At 42.2% G+C, this 17,521-nt stretch overlaps 1 protein-coding gene across 7 annotated transcripts in view; it reads right to left on the bottom strand.

Moving 5' to 3' along the window:
* Cacna1e (calcium voltage-gated channel subunit alpha1 E) overlaps window positions 1-17,521 on the bottom strand; it is a 393,282-nt gene that overhangs the window by 147,504 nt on the left and 228,257 nt on the right. For all 7 annotated transcript variants that reach the window (XM_045145813.1, XM_004658733.2, XM_004658731.2 and 4 more), the window contains exon 8: window positions 3,007-3,110. In XM_045145813.1, coding sequence (XP_045001748.1) covers window positions 3,007-3,110 — 104 coding nt within the window. The remainder of the gene's footprint in view (window positions 1-3,006; window positions 3,111-17,521) is intronic.

The following is a 17,521-nucleotide window of genomic DNA, read 5'->3' on the forward strand; positions in this document are numbered from 1 at the left end:
GGCCTCTAGATCCAAAGATGTGAGAGAATAATGTTTCTGCCAGTTTTATGCTCCCTGGTTTATGGTCATTTATTATTACAGCCATGGATAACTTACATAGTGAGCTTCCCTGAAAGTGATAGGGTGGGAACCTGTTTCTCTCATCTCTGCCATGTATGACAATGGATAGATCTTTTCCCTTAAGTTAGTTTCCCCAGAGAAGAATCCTCTAAACTCTTGCTGGCTTGCTACTTTTCTGAGAAAGCATAAATGGGCTGAAGAAGTGACATTCACTTAACTCTCCTGTTTCCATGACAACATGTTGAGCCCACCCTAGGATGCAGCAGGTGTTACCTTTCTAAGCTTTGCTGATTCAATCCTCAACAGACAGTAAGCCTCCCAACCTGTGCATGGCTGAGCTGGTGACAGGTGCTTGTCAGTACTGTCTAGAGATTTAGTTCTAAGATAGAGCCAATCCTAATTTTTTTAACACCATGAACCTGACATCTCTAATCCTGAGATTTTCTTGGGCTCAAAAGAGCAATAAGTTTGCATTTTATTGGCATTTTCATTGTACACAATTAAGCGGCAGCTTTTACAATTACCATGTCAGTTACTATTTATCAAATCTTCAAAAATTTTGTTCACATGTCTTATCTGTTGTCATTCTACCTGTTCTCTTTGCCCTAGTGCCCTTCTCAAAACTTATTTCCAAAGTTAAAAAGTGTTAAAAAGGTGGGATGGAAAGATGGCTTAGCACTAAGGCACTTGACTGCAAAGCCAAACGACCCAGGTTCAATTTCTCTGGACTCATGTAAGCCAGATGCACAAGGTGGTGCATGCAATTGGAGTTTGTTTGCAGTAGCTGGAGGCCCTGGCAACCCATTCTCTCTACATATGCCTGCCTCTTTCTCTCTCCCTATCTCTTTCATAGAAATAAAATATGTTTTAAAAGTGACCAACTTGTTTCAATCTGCCATATGAAAACAGAAACATTGCTTTATAAATTATCCTTTGAAGAACTTATGCTACTCTGACAAAAAAATTAAGCTCAGTTTTGCTTATGTAGGCTCTTCTAAAACTCTCTCCCAAATTGAAGACATCTTACCATGCTACATCATATCCTCTTCTTATTCCATGACATGGCCCATTTCTTCATCTTTGCTATCCTACTTCCTATGTTTACTTCCATATGGCCTATATTATCCAGCACCTATGTTCTACTCCAAAGAATTCCCAATTTTTCCTGACACCCACCCCGATCACTTCAGAATGTATATATATGTCCCTTCCACCACACAAAATTATTTTATCTGATATCAGGCAGTAAAATAACTCCTACTTCTTATTTCAAATAATTGTGCTATCTTCTTCCTTTTTTGTTTGTTTTTGGTTTTTTGTTTTGGTTTTCAAAGTAGAGTCTTGCTCTATCCCAGGCTGACCTGGAATTCATTATGCAGTCTCAGGGTGGCCTTGAACTCATGGTGATTCTCCTATCTCTGCCTCCCAAGTGTTGGGATTAAAGGCATACACCACCACACCTGGCTTAAAACATGTTTCTTAATGGAAAAAACCAGGCATGCTCTTGTATGCTCCCTGAAACAAACCATGGTGTTAGACACTGAGTACTTGCTAACTGGTATAAATGAGTACAAGTCACAAATACAGGATTTGATGTTCAATACACTACCGAGTTAAGAATCATCAAACCACAACAGACATGTTTTGATAAACAACTTTAAAAGGGGATTCCTAGGTCTTTGTGGCAAAAATGAGCTATATGTATTATAATCTTAATAGTAATCCCATTGAGATTTAGACTGTTCAATTTTACTTGCAGTTGAGCCACTCTCAGATGGCTCTACAACAATCTACCTCCATCTATCTGGGTTCCCTCTGATTATCCTCTGAGACCTAAAAGTCAAAAGGGCTATAGATCCTAAAAGTCTTTTTATGCTCTTCTTCAGCTTGAAGTAGCTAGATTGAGTTGTCACCTATCTCCTAAATTAATTTAGGGTCTCAAATTTGGGAATGACAGGTATCTAGGCAAACATAGTATTTAAAATACCATAAGAAAGGAAAGAGAAGTTAAATGCCATAGCTTTTGTTGAGTGAAAGCTACTTTGAGTTTCACCTTTGGCCCTGAGCGAGGACATAACTCTAAACAACCCAAAATACAAGACTATACTCTCCACCTTTAAGAGTTAATCCAACGGATCCTATTTTAGTTGATCACCCCTCATCTACAACATGTAAGGAAGTGGGTGGACTATTTATCCCCTGAGGAGACAATGCACTTAAACCTGCAGAAGCTCCTCCCTCATGGCAGTGGCTCAGGGACCTTCACTGTGGAGCCTACCTGCTTCCCTGAGTTTAAATTCAAAAGACCTAACTTTCTTTTCATTTTTTTTCTAACTTAAAAAATTATTTTTCTGCACACCTTTAATCCCAGCACTCAGGAGCAGAGGTAGGAGGATCACTGTGAGATTGAGGCCACCCTGAGAATACAGAATGAATTCCAGGTCAGCCTGGGATAGAATGAGACCCTATCTTGAAAAACAAAAAACAGCAAAAATAACTTTTTCTTTCATTTGGATGGGAGCTAAAATTCTAATAAGTATGCTTGGGGACTTTTTTACCATTTTTTCTTTAGTATATCTCCTTTATCTTACTCAAGAAAAAAAGAGAATCACTTGAAGTTAAAAAAAAGTCTTTATCTTATTTAACTAACAACTACAGTGTTTGACATACAGATACTAAGTGGAAAGATAGATGGATAAATGAACCTTCACAAGATATTTTTTATAACTGTATCTGAAATAAAGACCTTTTTATCATCTAAGAATAATAAAGGTCATTAGAATAGCTGTTAATTACTATACTCTTGGAATCTAGAACAGCCTTGGCATGAAGAAGCCACTCAGCAAGTGCCTTCTAAAAGGAAGGTAAATGAATGAATATGTCATGAGTCAGGAGCATTAGCTTCCAGCTATCTGTTAGCAAAGACAAGAGAAACATCTGGCTTACCCAGAAAGCACTCCCAGGACAAGGTTGAGAACAAAGAAGGATCCAATGATGATGAGCGGAATGAAGTACAGCCAGTTCCAGGTGGCTCCTAAGGCATCATTGGTCTGAAAGAAAAAAAGAAGAAGAAAAATCATGGCTGCTTAATGTTTAAAGCCATCTTCCAGAGGTAAGGCCTATATTCCAGCAGCTTCATACCCAGGATAATATGGTTAAACAATTCACCATGGCCTTACTGCACTTCCCATCAGTTTCATTGTAGGTCAACTCATATTCTTCCACACACCTAGGGAAGGCACCACTTCAGCATCACTGTAATATTCTGAGTGTGGAGGTTCTAGTACCTCTCTTATTTAACTAACAACTACAGCGTTTGACATAGACTTAAGAGATCAGAAAACTGAATATAGAAAAATTATTTTCAATGTCAAACCAACACTAATTGACTTCATAATGCCTAGGTGACATAGGTTCTAAGCCTTTGCACTCATAAATGGAACACATTCTCAAAAATATCAAGATAGACTATGTCCCCCATTACTCTCTTCCTGGAAGTTGGCAAAGCCATTGGTAGGGCTACTTGGAAGGAATTAAGGTCAACCTCATCTTGATCAGCCCTTGGCTTGGGCTTCCTTTTATCATCATGGTGAAATAATGTAGAGGCCTATTCCTAGCCTCGGAAATATATGTATATAGCTAATATAGATAGATAGATAGATAGATAGATAGATAGATAGATAGATAGATAGACGGATTTAAAGAGAGATCACTTTGTGATCTCTCTCTGTTTCTCTGTCTCTCTGTCTCTCTCTCTCTCTCTCACACACACACACATACACACACTCACACACACACAAACACATGCCACAAACCAAATTCAAAATTAAATTCATAACTCCATCACATGCTAACATGTAAATGTAAAAATGCATAGAAGTTCATATTATGGATTCTTGTGCCACGAGTTAGAAGCAGAGCCCTTGAATTGTTGGGAACTGAGGAAGGACCACTTGCCACATGGCTGACCAAAAAAAACAAACCTAAATTACTCAACATAGAAGTTGGGGGAATGCTGAGACATGCTCTATTACAGCAGTGTCTCTCAATTTCATCTAGCTTTGCTTGGCTTGTGCTCCCCAAGTCTTTAAAACTGGCCTGCCTGGATTGTATTTCACATATACATATATCTAAACCCTCATATACAAACTTCAATACACATTTAAAATTTGCACAATAGATATTTTCTCCCAAGTTCACTAAGGAATCAAGTCTATCACAGCCAAATGCCATCTCTAAAACTAACATATCTAAACCCCAACTCAGAATTTCTATCCTTTCAGTTTACCTGTCTCCCTCTCACTACTAAACTTTGAAAATATATTTTGATGTGTAAGGACTTCTATAACACTACCTTTTTTTCTTCCCAAATTATCTCATCTTCTCCCTGCCTCCTGTTCAAATGTCAGTCAGCAGAATAGGGATGCCTACTGATCATGCTGCTATCACCTTAAAGTACAGTCTTCCATTTAAAGTAGCCTCTAGGAGAGATGGCTTAGCGGTTATGTGCTTGCCTATGAAGCCTAAGGAACCTGGTTGGAGGCTCAACTCCCCAGGACCCATGTTAACCAGATGCACAAAGGGGCTTCCACATCTGGATTTCATTTGCAGTGGCCCTGGTGCACCATTCTCTCTCTCTCTCTCTATCTATCTCCTTCTCTCTCCCTGCCTCTTTCTCTCCATCACTCAAATAAATAAATAAAAATAAACAAAAAAAATTAGCTGGGCATGGTGGCACATGCCTTTTATCCCAGCACTTGGGAGGCAGAGGTAGGAGGATCACTGTGAGTTCAAGGCCACCCTGAGACTAATAGTTAATTCCCAGTCAGCCTGGACCACAGTGAGATCCTACCTTGAAAAATAAAATAAAATTTTTTAAATAGCCTCTAAAGCAACCTCCTTTCAGTACACTTGTATCTTTTGTATTGCTTCTGCTCTGACCACAAAGATGTGATTGCAACTGAAGCCAACTCAAAATTAAACACAAACAAACCATAATTCACTTTCTAAACTGAACAGAACAAAGGCAGAGGCCTGCCAATTTCAGTGTCTAAGATTTAGCTCTGTGGTCGGTTAAAACCAACAGGGAAGACATGGGCTGTATCTCAGAGAAAGTGGCCTCTGAACAGCAAAAGGAACGTGCAGAAGAACCAGATGGCAAAAATCACAGGGTGTATGAAAGGCTATTGGAAGTTGGTTTCTCCAAGACAGCTGCAACACAGGCCTTCCTGTGAGCTGAAGACACGATGGGTAACCTTTGCACAGCTAGCTCTGTCTATCTTCACAGTCATAAATTCAGTCTTCTTTAAACTCTGATTTGCTGTACCCATTCACCAGGTGGCCCCAGATAACATAATCCATGCACTCTGTGCCCTTGCCAGCCTCACCCCACCCGCTCCATCCACCTCAGCGTTCTTTGGTGGCAAGGACTGAGTTTCCACTAACTACCCAGATCAGGCTTATCTACCCCAAAATGTCAATCAGTATCAGCAATGGCAAAAGTTTGGCACTTATGGTATCTCTAGTCTCAGAAGTAACTGAGCCATGGTTTGAGAGAGCTCAGAGAATTTTATTTGGGTAGCTACTGGCAAGAGCATCTATAGAGCTTATGCTCTCCACATTCCTGTGATCTGTCAGTTATAAAGATGTCATGTGGAAAATGGACTGGTGACCACAGAAAATTCGAAAAACAGTAAATTATATGTAACTTTCAGCCTGTGAGAAGACCTGCAAAAACAAAAGAAATACTACTTTACTTTGCTATTTCAATTACTTTCTTGATTATGGAATCTTCTTTAAAAAAAAAAATCCACTGACAAACCAGGGAATACATCCTGTGAGATATAGAAATAAAAGGATTCCCCTTATTTGCCCAGGGTCTGAAATGTGGCCCCCAATTCATCTAGAAAATGCTCATGATGAACAGTTGGTTGATTCAATGTTTGGGGCTTATTTTAGCTTCTATTGAGGGAGGAACTTTTAACTGTCCCCATAATTTTTAAAAATATTTTATTTTTATTTATTCATTTATTTATTTGAGAGAGAGAAATACAGAAATAGGCAGAGAGACAGAGAGAGAGAGAGAGAGAGAAAATGGGTGTGCCACAGCCTTCAGCCACTGCCAATGAACTCCAGATGAGTGTGCCCCCTTGTGCATCTGGCTTATGTGGGTCCTGGGGGGTTGAACCTGGGTCCTTTGGCTATTCAGGCAAGCACCTTAACTGCTAAGCCATCTCTCCAGCCCTGTCTATGTAATTTTTATGTCTGGAACATGACAAAGAATTTGGCACACACAAAGGCAAGTAATTAATAAATGGCCACTATTTCAATAAGATGACTTTCTTACTAAAAACAGATGTACACAAATTCATTCTGATAACTTTCTCAATCTGTGGAATTTTCTCCGAGCTGTTATAAATGCCACCTACCTCAGCACTACAGCCTTTTGGAGGAAGAAAAAGGAAGAAGGGAAAGAGAAAGAAAGAAAAGGAATGGCTGGGAAGACACTAGCCACAGCAACATGATGCCCTGGGGATTATGAAAATGACTGACATTTTCAGAGGTTCTTCCAGAGAGAGCATCTGATAGCTCCCTTGGATCACTCACTACTGTATCATTTCCACACCTACCTCCTTCCCCGAGGTTTTCTCTACCCTTCCTCTTCCATCTCTTCCATCTCTCCTGGCTTGGTGGCTTCCCCTCCCTTCACATGTTTGTCTATGAACAATATCCAATGGAAACAGGAGACATCCCTCAACAGGAAATGGGCAAGCAAAGGACTTCTTGCTTCCCTCCTTCAAACTGGCAAGGCTCTTTCTGATATTAACTGGGACTTCCATCTCCTGATTCATCATCATTAAAACCTTCAGATTGTCCACTGTAAGAAAGACATCTACGAAAAGATCTTTTGAGATTAAAAGAAGAAGCAACCAGCAACTCTGAAGGCAGCGATTGTCCTGATGCAGAGTGGGAGTCAAGAGACCACGCTCTCTCTTGTGCTCTGCTCCACCTGTGTCTGTCTCTAGTGGGAGGAGGTGGGAGGCACCTGGGGAGAGTGAGAACCTCTCCCTTTCATTCTCTCTCCACTGCATCTGTGACAAAAGCACTCACAGCCACTTTTGTATATGACCCTCAAACCTCATTTTCTCCAGTGATCCTTCCTCCAAGAACACAGAACAGCCATGCAGAGGATTCCAAGTAAAATCCTGACACAGGATCTTTGCATCTAAGTTCATTAGGGAAATAGGCTGGTAGTTTTCTTTTCTTGAGGTATCTCTGCCTGGTTTTGGAATTAGGGTAATGCTAGCTTCATAAAAGATGCTGGGTAGCTTTCCCTGTTCTTCAATTGTATGGCACAGTTTTAGGAAAATTGGTTTGAGTTCTTCCATGAAGGTTTGATAGAATTCAGCTGAGAAGCCATCTGGTCCTGGACTCTTCTTTTTGGGGAGGTTTTTTATTACTTTTCAATCTCCATGAGTGTGATAGATTCATTGAGGTGATTAATCTGCTCTGAGTTTAGCTTTGATAGATGGTGTGCGTCCAGGAATTTATCCACCTCCTCCACATTATCCAGTTTTGTGGAGTAGAGGTTTTTGAAATAATTCCTGATGATTCTCCCAATTTCACTTATGTCTGTTGTGATCTCTCCTTTTTCGTTTTGAATTTTGTTAATTTGAAGCCTCTCCTTTTTTTGCTTGATCAAATTGGCCAGGGGTTTGTCAATCTTGTTTATTTTTTCAAAGAACCAGCTCTTTGTTTTGTCAATTGTCTTAATTGTTTCCTTGCTTTCCAATTCATTAATTTCTGCTCTGATTTTAATTATTTCTTTCCTTCTGGAGCTATTTGGGTTGGATTTTTCTTGTTTTTCCAGTGCCTTTAGGTGGATGGTTAGGTTATTGATTTGGGATCTTTCTGTCTTTTTTATGAAGGCACTGAGTGCTATGAATTTTCCCCTGAGGACCGCCTTCATTGTGTCCCACAAGTTTTGGTATGATGTGTTCTCATTGTCATTCAATTCCAGAAATTTTGCAATTTCCTTTTTTATTTCATCCACTATCCATTTATTGTTTAAGAGTGTGCTGTTCAGTTTCCGGGTGCCGTTGGGATTTTTGGTGGGTCTTTTGTTGTTGATTTCTAGCAATATAGCATTGTGATCTGATATCATGCAGGGAATTATGTCAATTTTCCTAAATATGTGGAGGCAGTCTTTGTGACCCAGTATATGGTCTATTTTAGAGAATGTTCCATGAGCTGCTGAGAAGAATGTGTAGTCTGTGGATTTGGGGTGGAAAGTTCTGTAGATGTCCATTAGGTCTAAGTGATCTATGGTTTTGTTGAGTTCTCTTACTTCCCTGTTGAGTTTCTGTTTGGATGATCTTTCTATTACTGATAATGGTGTGTTGAAATACCCAGCTATGATGGTGTTGGTGGTTATTTCTGTTTTATTGTCCAGTAGGTTTTGTTTTATGAACTGTGGTGTCCCTGTGTTTGGTGCATACAGATTTATGATTGTAATATCCTCTTGATGGATCATTCTCTTAATAAGTAGGAAGTGGTATTCTTTGTCTTTTTTGATTATTTTTGGTTTGAAGTCTATTTTATCTGATATTAATATAGTTACACCTGCTTGTTTCTTATTCCCATTTACTTGGAATATTGTCTTACACCCCTTTAACCTGAGGAGGTGTCTGTCTTTAGTGGTGAGGTGGGTTTCTTGAAGGCAATAGATGGAGGGGTCTAATTTTTTGATCCATCCTGTTAGCTTGTGTCTCCTGATTGGTGAATTAAGGCCATTAATATTTAGGGAAATGACTGTGAGATTTGATTTGATCCCTGCCATATTGTGGTAGTAGATGTGTTTTGGTGTTTTCATGGACTTTGAAGTTTTTTGTGCCTACTCTAGGTTTAAACCAAATCCAACAACACATCAAAAGCGTCATCCACCTAGACCAAGTGGGATTCATCCCAGGAACACAAGGGTGGTTCAACATACAGAAATCTGTCAATGTAATACACCACATAGACAAGGTTAAACATAAAAACCACATGATCATTTCAATAGATGCAGAAAAGGCCTTTGACAAGATACAACATCACTTCATGATCAAAACACTGGAGAGAATTGGCATAGTTGGTACATATCTTAATAAAGGCAATATACAAAGCTCTGAAGGCCCAAATAATACTTAATGGAGAGAGACTGGAGGAATTCCCACTAAGATCAGGAACAAGACAGGGTTGTCCTCTCTCACTTCTGCTTTTCAATATAGTACTGGAAGTCCTAGCTCAAGCAATAAGACAGGAGAAGGAAATAAAAGGGATACAATTTGGAAAGGAAGAAGTTAAGTTAGCTCTATTTGCTGATGACATGATTGTATATGTAAGAGACCTGAGACATTCCATCCTAAAACTCCTGAAGCTGATTAACTCCTATAGCAAAGTAGCAGGATACAAAATCAATGCACAAAAATCAGTAGCATTTTTATATGCAAATGACAAAGACACAGAGAAAGAAATAAGGGACATAGTCCCATTTTCAATAGCAACAACAACAACAAAAATAGTTTGGAATAACGTTAACCAAGGAAGTGAAGGATCTATACAACGAAAACATAAAAACATTCAACAAAGAAATTGAGGAGGACTTGAGAAAATGGAAAGACCTCCCATGCTCCTGGACAGGTAGAATTAACATTGTGAAGAGGACAATCCTACCAAAGGCAATATATAGATTTAATGCAATTCCAGTTAAAATCCCCACAGTGTTCTTCACAGACATAGAAAAAAATTATCTCAAATTTCATATAGAAAGACAGAAGGCCTCACATATCCAAACATATCCTCAGCAAAATAAATACCTCTGGTGGCATCCCCATACCTGATCTAAAGCTATGTTACAAAGCCATAGTAATAAAAACAGCATGGTACTGGCATAAAAACAGGAGTATAGACCAATGGAATAGACTTGAGGACCCAGAGTTTGGGTCAAGCAACTATAGCTACTTGATATTCAACAAAGGCCCGAACAATATAAGCTGGAAAAAAGACAGCATCTTCAACAAATGTTGCTGGACAATCTGGATAACCACATGCAGGAAACTGAAACTTGATCCACACATTTCACCATGCACTACACTAAAATCCAAATGGATCAAAGACCTCAATATAAGACCAGAAACTCGAATACTACTGGAAGAAAATTTAGGAAGTATTTTCCATGATATAGGAATGGAAAAAGACTTCCTGAACAAAAGCCCAGTAGCTCACGATCTTAAACAGTCACTCAACCAATGGGATTGTATGAAACTGAAGAATTTCTTTACAGACAAGCATACAATAAGCAAAGCTAATAGATTACCCACAGAATGGCAGAAAATATTTGCGGGTTATCCAACTGATAGAGGCCTAATCTCTAGAATCTACAAAGAACTCAAAAATCTAAACAGTACGAAGTCAAACACCCCACTCACAAAATGGGGCAAAGAGACGAACAGGCAGTTCACAGAGGAAGAAATACAAATAGCAAACACACACTTAAGAAAATGTTCATCATCCCTAGTCATCAGAGAAATGCAAATTAAAACAACTGTGAGATTCCACCTTACCCCAATAAGAATAGCAAACATCAAAAAATCAAACAAAAATAAATGCTGGCGAGGATGTCGAGAAGCAGGAACACTCATCCACTTTTGGTGGGAATGTAGGATGGTACAACCACTTTGGAAAGCAATATGGAAAGTCTTGAAAAAGCTGACTATAGAGATACCAACATACCCAGTTATTCCCTTACTGGGCATCTACCCTAAAACCTTCAAGCCACAGGCCAGAGAGATTTGCTTAACCATATTTGTAGCAGCTCAATTCGTAATAGCTAAGAGCTGGAATCAACCCAGATGTCCATCACTAGAAGAATGGATAACTAAGATGTGGTGTATCTACACAATGGAATTCTATACAGCAGTAAGAAAAAATGACACCAAGAAATTTGAGGAAAAATGGTTGAACCTGGAACAGATCATTCTCAGTGAACTTACCCAATCACAGAAAAAAACTCGCCACATAGTCTCACTCATCTATAGCACCTAACCTGAATCAACCCAAGATAACTTACATACCCAGCAAGCATTTCATGGACTAGACTCTAGGAGGGATGGGGAGGAAGGGGAGGGCATAGAAGGGGTGGGAAACACTAATCTAGACCCAAACAGCAATGGTACCATAAAATTCTACTTCCTAAAAGGTAGACCAAATGGCTGAACCTTCACCAGGCCCTTATAGGAAACACCTGAACCACAAGACACTGGAGAGGGTAGGTTCAAGTCTAACCTAAATCCTCTACATCTTCCATCCCTTCCTCTCCCTCTCTCTTACCTCTCTAACTCCTATATATTAGTTACCTTTTACCCTCATTTTCTTACGGGGCACTGACCTGTAACTCCAAGTACCAGCATAGGGCTATCACCCACAATGAGCTTTTGGTCAGAGAAACCTACAAGGTTTTCTAAAAGAATGACAGATTTCTGTCAGAGTACTTGATGACCCACCAAAGGTTAGTGGTAAGACCCTATTGCTGAAGACACCATATGCAGCTGACATGTAAAATGGAATGGCATTGCTGGAAGCCAGGAGAGAGTCAGTCCCCAAACAGTTGGTGTGTCTTGTGCCAAAAGGAGCTACATGGGCGACTGGGGAAAATGACCAATATCTGTCCACGCAACTCATGGTCCAACCTACGTAGCAGCAAATAACCTGTTGTGATGTCCACACAAGTGCAATAGTGGCACACAGCCATGGTGGGGAACTAACTTCTCTTGATTTGGTTAACTGATCCACTCAGTGGTACAAGACCCATAGCTGGAACTGGGAAACAAGTCAGAACCATATCCAAACATAAGCCAATATCAAGTTACCATCAATCATGGGCTATAAGAGGGCCTACACCTATCAAACTCCCTATCAAAAAAGTAATTGTTATCTCAATTTTCTGGGTGCTAACTTACTCTCCATTGGAGAATCTGCTTCTCTTTTTCAGATAGATGCAGATCCTAAGGAGAGAGCCACCCCATCATACCTCAAAAGGGCCCTGAGTGAAACTAAGGAAAATTGGCGAAACAAGCAAGGGTGCTGTTTTCCTGATGAACCAGATACCAGCACAAGGGGGAAGGAGACCAACACAGAGAAAAATCAATGCCTACCAAATCAGATAGAGTCCCAGAGGCCCCCAACACCTCATCACTGAAGCAGACCAAAAATGAACCCAACATGGCTCAGGGAAATTTTGCGGAAGAGGGGGCGGAAAGAATGTCAGAGCCACATGTTGAGTCATGATATACAGAGACATTTATCATACCAATAACTGTGGGCTAACCCCTAATGCACAACCCATATACCTCAACAAGGAGGGGCCAGTGGGGAGGGGGTAGGTCATGGATGAGCCTAATAATGGTACCAAACTGCCTATACTTGCACAATAGAAAACTAATAAAAAAAATCCTGACACAGGAGAAGAGACTGAAGCTTCCAGAATATATGCTGCTGGGTTCTGGTCCCAGAATAGTCTCATAGGGGGAATCTACACCACTCAGACCTCTACTGTGGAGCAGCTAAGTGTGAATCAGCTCCCTTCCCTGCAAAGAAGCCTGCCTAGAGAGCATCAGCCTCTTCATCACACACCATTCATGGAACACCTGCTGCCAGGCTCAACTGTGGACGGTGAGATGCCTGGATGGCTGTGAAAGCATGGTTGTTGTGTGTGTCACACCCAGAGAGGATTGGCCTGTGGATCAGGGGACTGAGTAGGAAGGATAACCTCAATGTGGGCATGTGTGTCTAATTTTCTGGGTGTCCAGACAGATAATGAAAAGGTAGGAGTTAGGGGTCCCCTGTGTTCATGTTTATCGGCTCCTCTTGACTCCACTCTTCAGAGAAGCCCATCCTTCTCCTCTTGTTCCCAGGCATCAGAACTCTGCTACGAATTGAAATTAAACTCTGGGATTGCACTAGTGGGCAAAGGCTTGTGGTCATTTGGCTATGGTGTAGGGCTTGACTGTCATCTCCCACAGTTCTGAGGCTCCTGACTTGAAACCAAGCCACACTGCTGGCTTCTCTGATTCACCTACTTGCAGAAAGCCTTGCATGAAAGGTTTCAGCCTCCCATTATATGCATCAGTTCTCATAACAAACTTCCTCTCCTGTGTCCTCTGAATCTTCCTCTGGACAGGTATCACAGAGCGTGCTTTTCCTTGGGTCACTATCTTCTTCTGGAAGGTGCTCCTGTACTTCCCATCCATAATACATTCCCCACCCCACTCTTCCCCTAGATTGTCAGGCTGCCTGCTCTCCCCCTTTCTCACCTGCTACTTCCCTGAATGACACACACATGCACATGTGCACATGACAAGGGAGATGACAGACAGTGAAGGCAGTTTGGGGGTGGCAGCCCACCTGCACAGGAGTGCTCAGCAGGTACTAGTCCTGACATCGTGGGAATGCGTTTCTTTGGGAACCTGCCTGACTGGGGGTGGTGAGCTCACCCACTCCCTGCGTAAACAGGCACACATGGCAATTATCACATTAATCTTTGAGGGTGGGGAGGGGAAATGCAGAAAGACAAGGCAGGAGGAACAAGACTAGAAAGATAGGGATAGAAAGAGAATGGGGCCCCATGGATCTCTTAGCCTGAGGCTGTATGAGCAGGATCAGACCACTCATCTTTGGAATGGTCCCCAACAGCCTTCCACTGAGCTCTACAGAAAGCATGATCAAGGGCCTCTTGGTCACGGTCACGTGCCTGCTTCACAGAGCAACTCTGTGTGGGGAGGCTGAGCACCTATGACACACCTGTGGCTGACAGTGTTAGAGCTAGCAAAGAGAACATGGGCTGCCAAACTTTTCAGCATCTCTGGGGGTACCCCTGATTTCCACACTGCAGGCAGCACCAGCTGAAGGCCCCTGGCCAGACTGCAGCAGGGTTTCTTCAGCTGAAATGGCACAATGTCCCCTTGAGGCCAGGCCATTCTACCACGGGTTGCCTGCACTGTACATCAAGGCAGCAGCAGATTCTACCCAGGCACGCCAGGAGGCCTTCCCTAGTTGTGACAAGCAAAACTGTCTCCAGAATTTCCACGTATCCTTCAAAATAACACTGGATTAGGAACCTGTGGCCTCAAGGCTCCATCTTAAGGAGACATCTTCTGTTTTATTAACTACTAACAGCTCAGGCTGTCTGCCAAAATCACCAGACTATCCATCCCAGCCAGTATGCCAGTCCAAGCCTTTGCCAACCACTCCTGGGGAAAGGAAGATGGGGCATGGGCACTGATGAAATTGCTAGAAAGACCTCTCCCTTGTGGCAATGCACAAACCATCCGATACCTCACTAGTTGACTGTTCCCCACTTCTTCCGAGCACCAAGCATGGCTATTCCTGTCCCACCCCAAGTGATTTGGATTTCATGTCTCAGACCTGAAATGCCATTATTTCATCCTACATAATCATGTATGGGCCAAATTCTTTCTGTGATGTAAAGGATAAATGATGAGCAAACTGGCCTTGGTCCTGTTCTCTGTGAAACTTGTAGTACAGTATGGGAGACCCACATGGGACTGCTAGGCACCCACTACAAGTTTAACTGCAATGTGGCCAGTACTGTCAAAGAACCACAGGGTGCTAAGGCAAACGGGGTCTTCTCTGGTCTCAAAGGGTAGGAAGCAATTTGCTTCAGAAAAGAAGATCATAGGAAAGTCTAAGAAACTACCTTAGTGAAATAGCAGAAAACAGAAAGGAGAAAACATGTATTATGGAGATGAATTAAATGCATGTGAGGGTCTAAGAAGTATCAAGAAGGAGAGAATGTATAAGAAGGAAATGGAGGTACTCTCTTTAAACTGCTGCTGCCTTGCATTAGATCCCTAGAACCCCATGGAGATGTTATTCTGAATATGCCCCTGATGGTTTAAAGTGCTGTCAACTTGATCTGTTTAGTAATCCACAGGAATCCCTTTTGGGTGGGTCTTTGAGGTTGCTTCCAGGAAGGATTAACTGAAGGAGGAAATCTTTTCCCCCATGTGAGCCCATCCCCCAGAGCAGGCCATCCCTCTCAGAGGGGGACATTATATAAGGAAGCTCTGGGTGAAAAGAGCCCCTTCCTTCCTTCCACTTGGCTACCACAGCTGCTTGCTGCCTTCCAGCAGGGACTGAAGACCAGCATCAACTGAAGACCTGCAGGGATCGAAACCCAGTGGCTCCTCAGGAAGCCTCCAGGCTTTCCTGCACCATCTGCAGTGCCGGATCAGGACTGCTGAGGCATCTGGCCATGGGAACTGAGCAGCTACCAGTTCCTTGATTCTCAGGCCTACAACTTCTATTGGATGACCCTAAGCTAATTCAATAAGTTCCCTTTTTAATAAAACTCATTCTAGCGGTTCTGTTCCTCCAAGGAACTCTTAACTAATACAATACCCATCACTGGGTTCAATGGGATGGACTTTCAAGGCACACATCATTGCAACCAGCATTCAGTAACCCTTAGACCTCTTCTAACAAACTGTTCTCCCTCCTCAAATGTAACCAAGCCCTGACTTCTATAACTATCAATTACCCTGGCCTTGTTGGTCAGTCCAATGCAAATGTTTCCCTCAACATGCTGAGCCACAGGAGCTCAACAGCCTGAATATGGCAGATTCCTGTGCTGTCCCGGCTAAGGCCTCCTTCTGGCAGAAGCTTCCCTCCCCTGGCTGCTGGGGGTGATTGACTCTTACCTGGCCTCTTCCAGAAGCTTGTCTCTGGCTGACAGACCAGCACTAGCCAGGACCTCATGTCCCCACAGTGGCAACAGGAGGGGACACCTATAACCAATCACTACCTGCTGAAGGTGTGGATAGTCCAGTTCCTTTCACTCTGGATGAAACAGCCTCTGTGATGCATTCACACCCTCTGGTTGACTATGGAATAAGGCTAAGACTACAGCTTTGTCTCCCACCCTCCCCCATCTATCCTTCACATCCTTTCAGATGTCTCCTCATAGCAGTTCACTAATCACCATGGCAAGAATCTCATCCAAGGGTCCATTTCTAGAGAATCTGACTTTTCCATCAACCCCTATTTTAGGAACAGCACATGATGTACAATGTTCCCTACAAGTGATTGGACATGCTGGATCCCAACCATGGATCACCAAGTTTCCTGCAGAACAAAAAGTATAGCCATACTTTTAGAATAAGAATATGAGGGCTGGAGAGGTGGCTTAGCAGTTAAGGCATTTTTCTGCAAAGCCAAAGAACCAAGGTTTGATTTCCCAGGACCTATGTAAGCCCGATGCACAAGATGGCACACGTGTCTAGAGTTAGTTTGCAGTGGCTGGAGGCCCTGGTACACCTATTCATTCTCTTTCTTTTGAAAATAAATAAAATAAAAAATTTAAAATGTGCTTTATTTGTTCAGAAAATCTTTAAAAAATGAATATGAAAACATAAGCAAATTATTGGCAAACCTGGAGCCAAATTCTAGACCCACAGTGGCTTAACTTCTTGAAAACCTAATTCTCCATATCCTTTAGTCTCAAGTCTCATGAAAACAATTTCATCTGTTTTATTACCCTCTTCTAGGGGAGAAAAATATAAGTAGGGAAGCCAATATGAGGATCTTGTAGCTGGAAATCAACAGCTGTCTTCCCAGCCCCCAGAAAGAGGAAGAACCGGGGAGCAGGTGGAGCCAGTGAGGACAGAGAGCTAGCGCCAAGTGAAGTGGAGGCACCTGCCATCACCTGGCCAGAGGCTGAGCCCGTCAGTCCTGGGAGGAAAGGCACTTTATTCTGTCTCTGATTCTGGAGTATATTTAAGTCGCTCCACAGAAGCAGGCTCCAAGGCAGCATCTGGCTAAGCCAGGGGCTATTATCAGTAATTAAGGCACTCTGCACAATCTGGTTGTCCCAAGGCCCTTGGGTTTAATGCAACCACTTCCTCCCCACTGGCCTGGATTGTCAGTGACTACCCAGGAGGGTACAGCTGTGCCTTTGTCCACATCCAAAGGGACCTCCGAGAGTAACTTATTTGCACGTTTATCCCTGCCCTATTCCTCCATTTCCCTTTGTCATTCTTCAGTAACAAAATATGACATACCCAGGCTGGTAAAAGAAATAGTAGAGAAAGATGGAACTCTCCACTCCATCTACATGAAGCTGCAGGATACAAATGACATCAGATCCAGGAGTCGCCCGTAAGGAAGCCAGGCTTCTCTTCATGAGTAAACAAGGCCCCCACCCCACCTTTGCATAGCCATCTCATCACACTGATGCTAGGTAGACATCTACTCACATGATTAGGAAGGCAACTCTAGAGAGAGAAAATAAACCAAGAGAAGGTGAGAAGCCCCATTAGGACCACAAAGGTTGCCATGCCCATGACCTTGCAAGCAGCAGTCACATGACCCATAGGGCTCGATGCCCTGCAGTGCTGACACTTTG

This window comes from Jaculus jaculus, chromosome 1, assembly GCF_020740685.1.
Source record: "Jaculus jaculus isolate mJacJac1 chromosome 1, mJacJac1.mat.Y.cur, whole genome shotgun sequence".
Classification (NCBI taxonomy): domain Eukaryota; kingdom Metazoa; phylum Chordata; class Mammalia; order Rodentia; family Dipodidae; genus Jaculus; species Jaculus jaculus.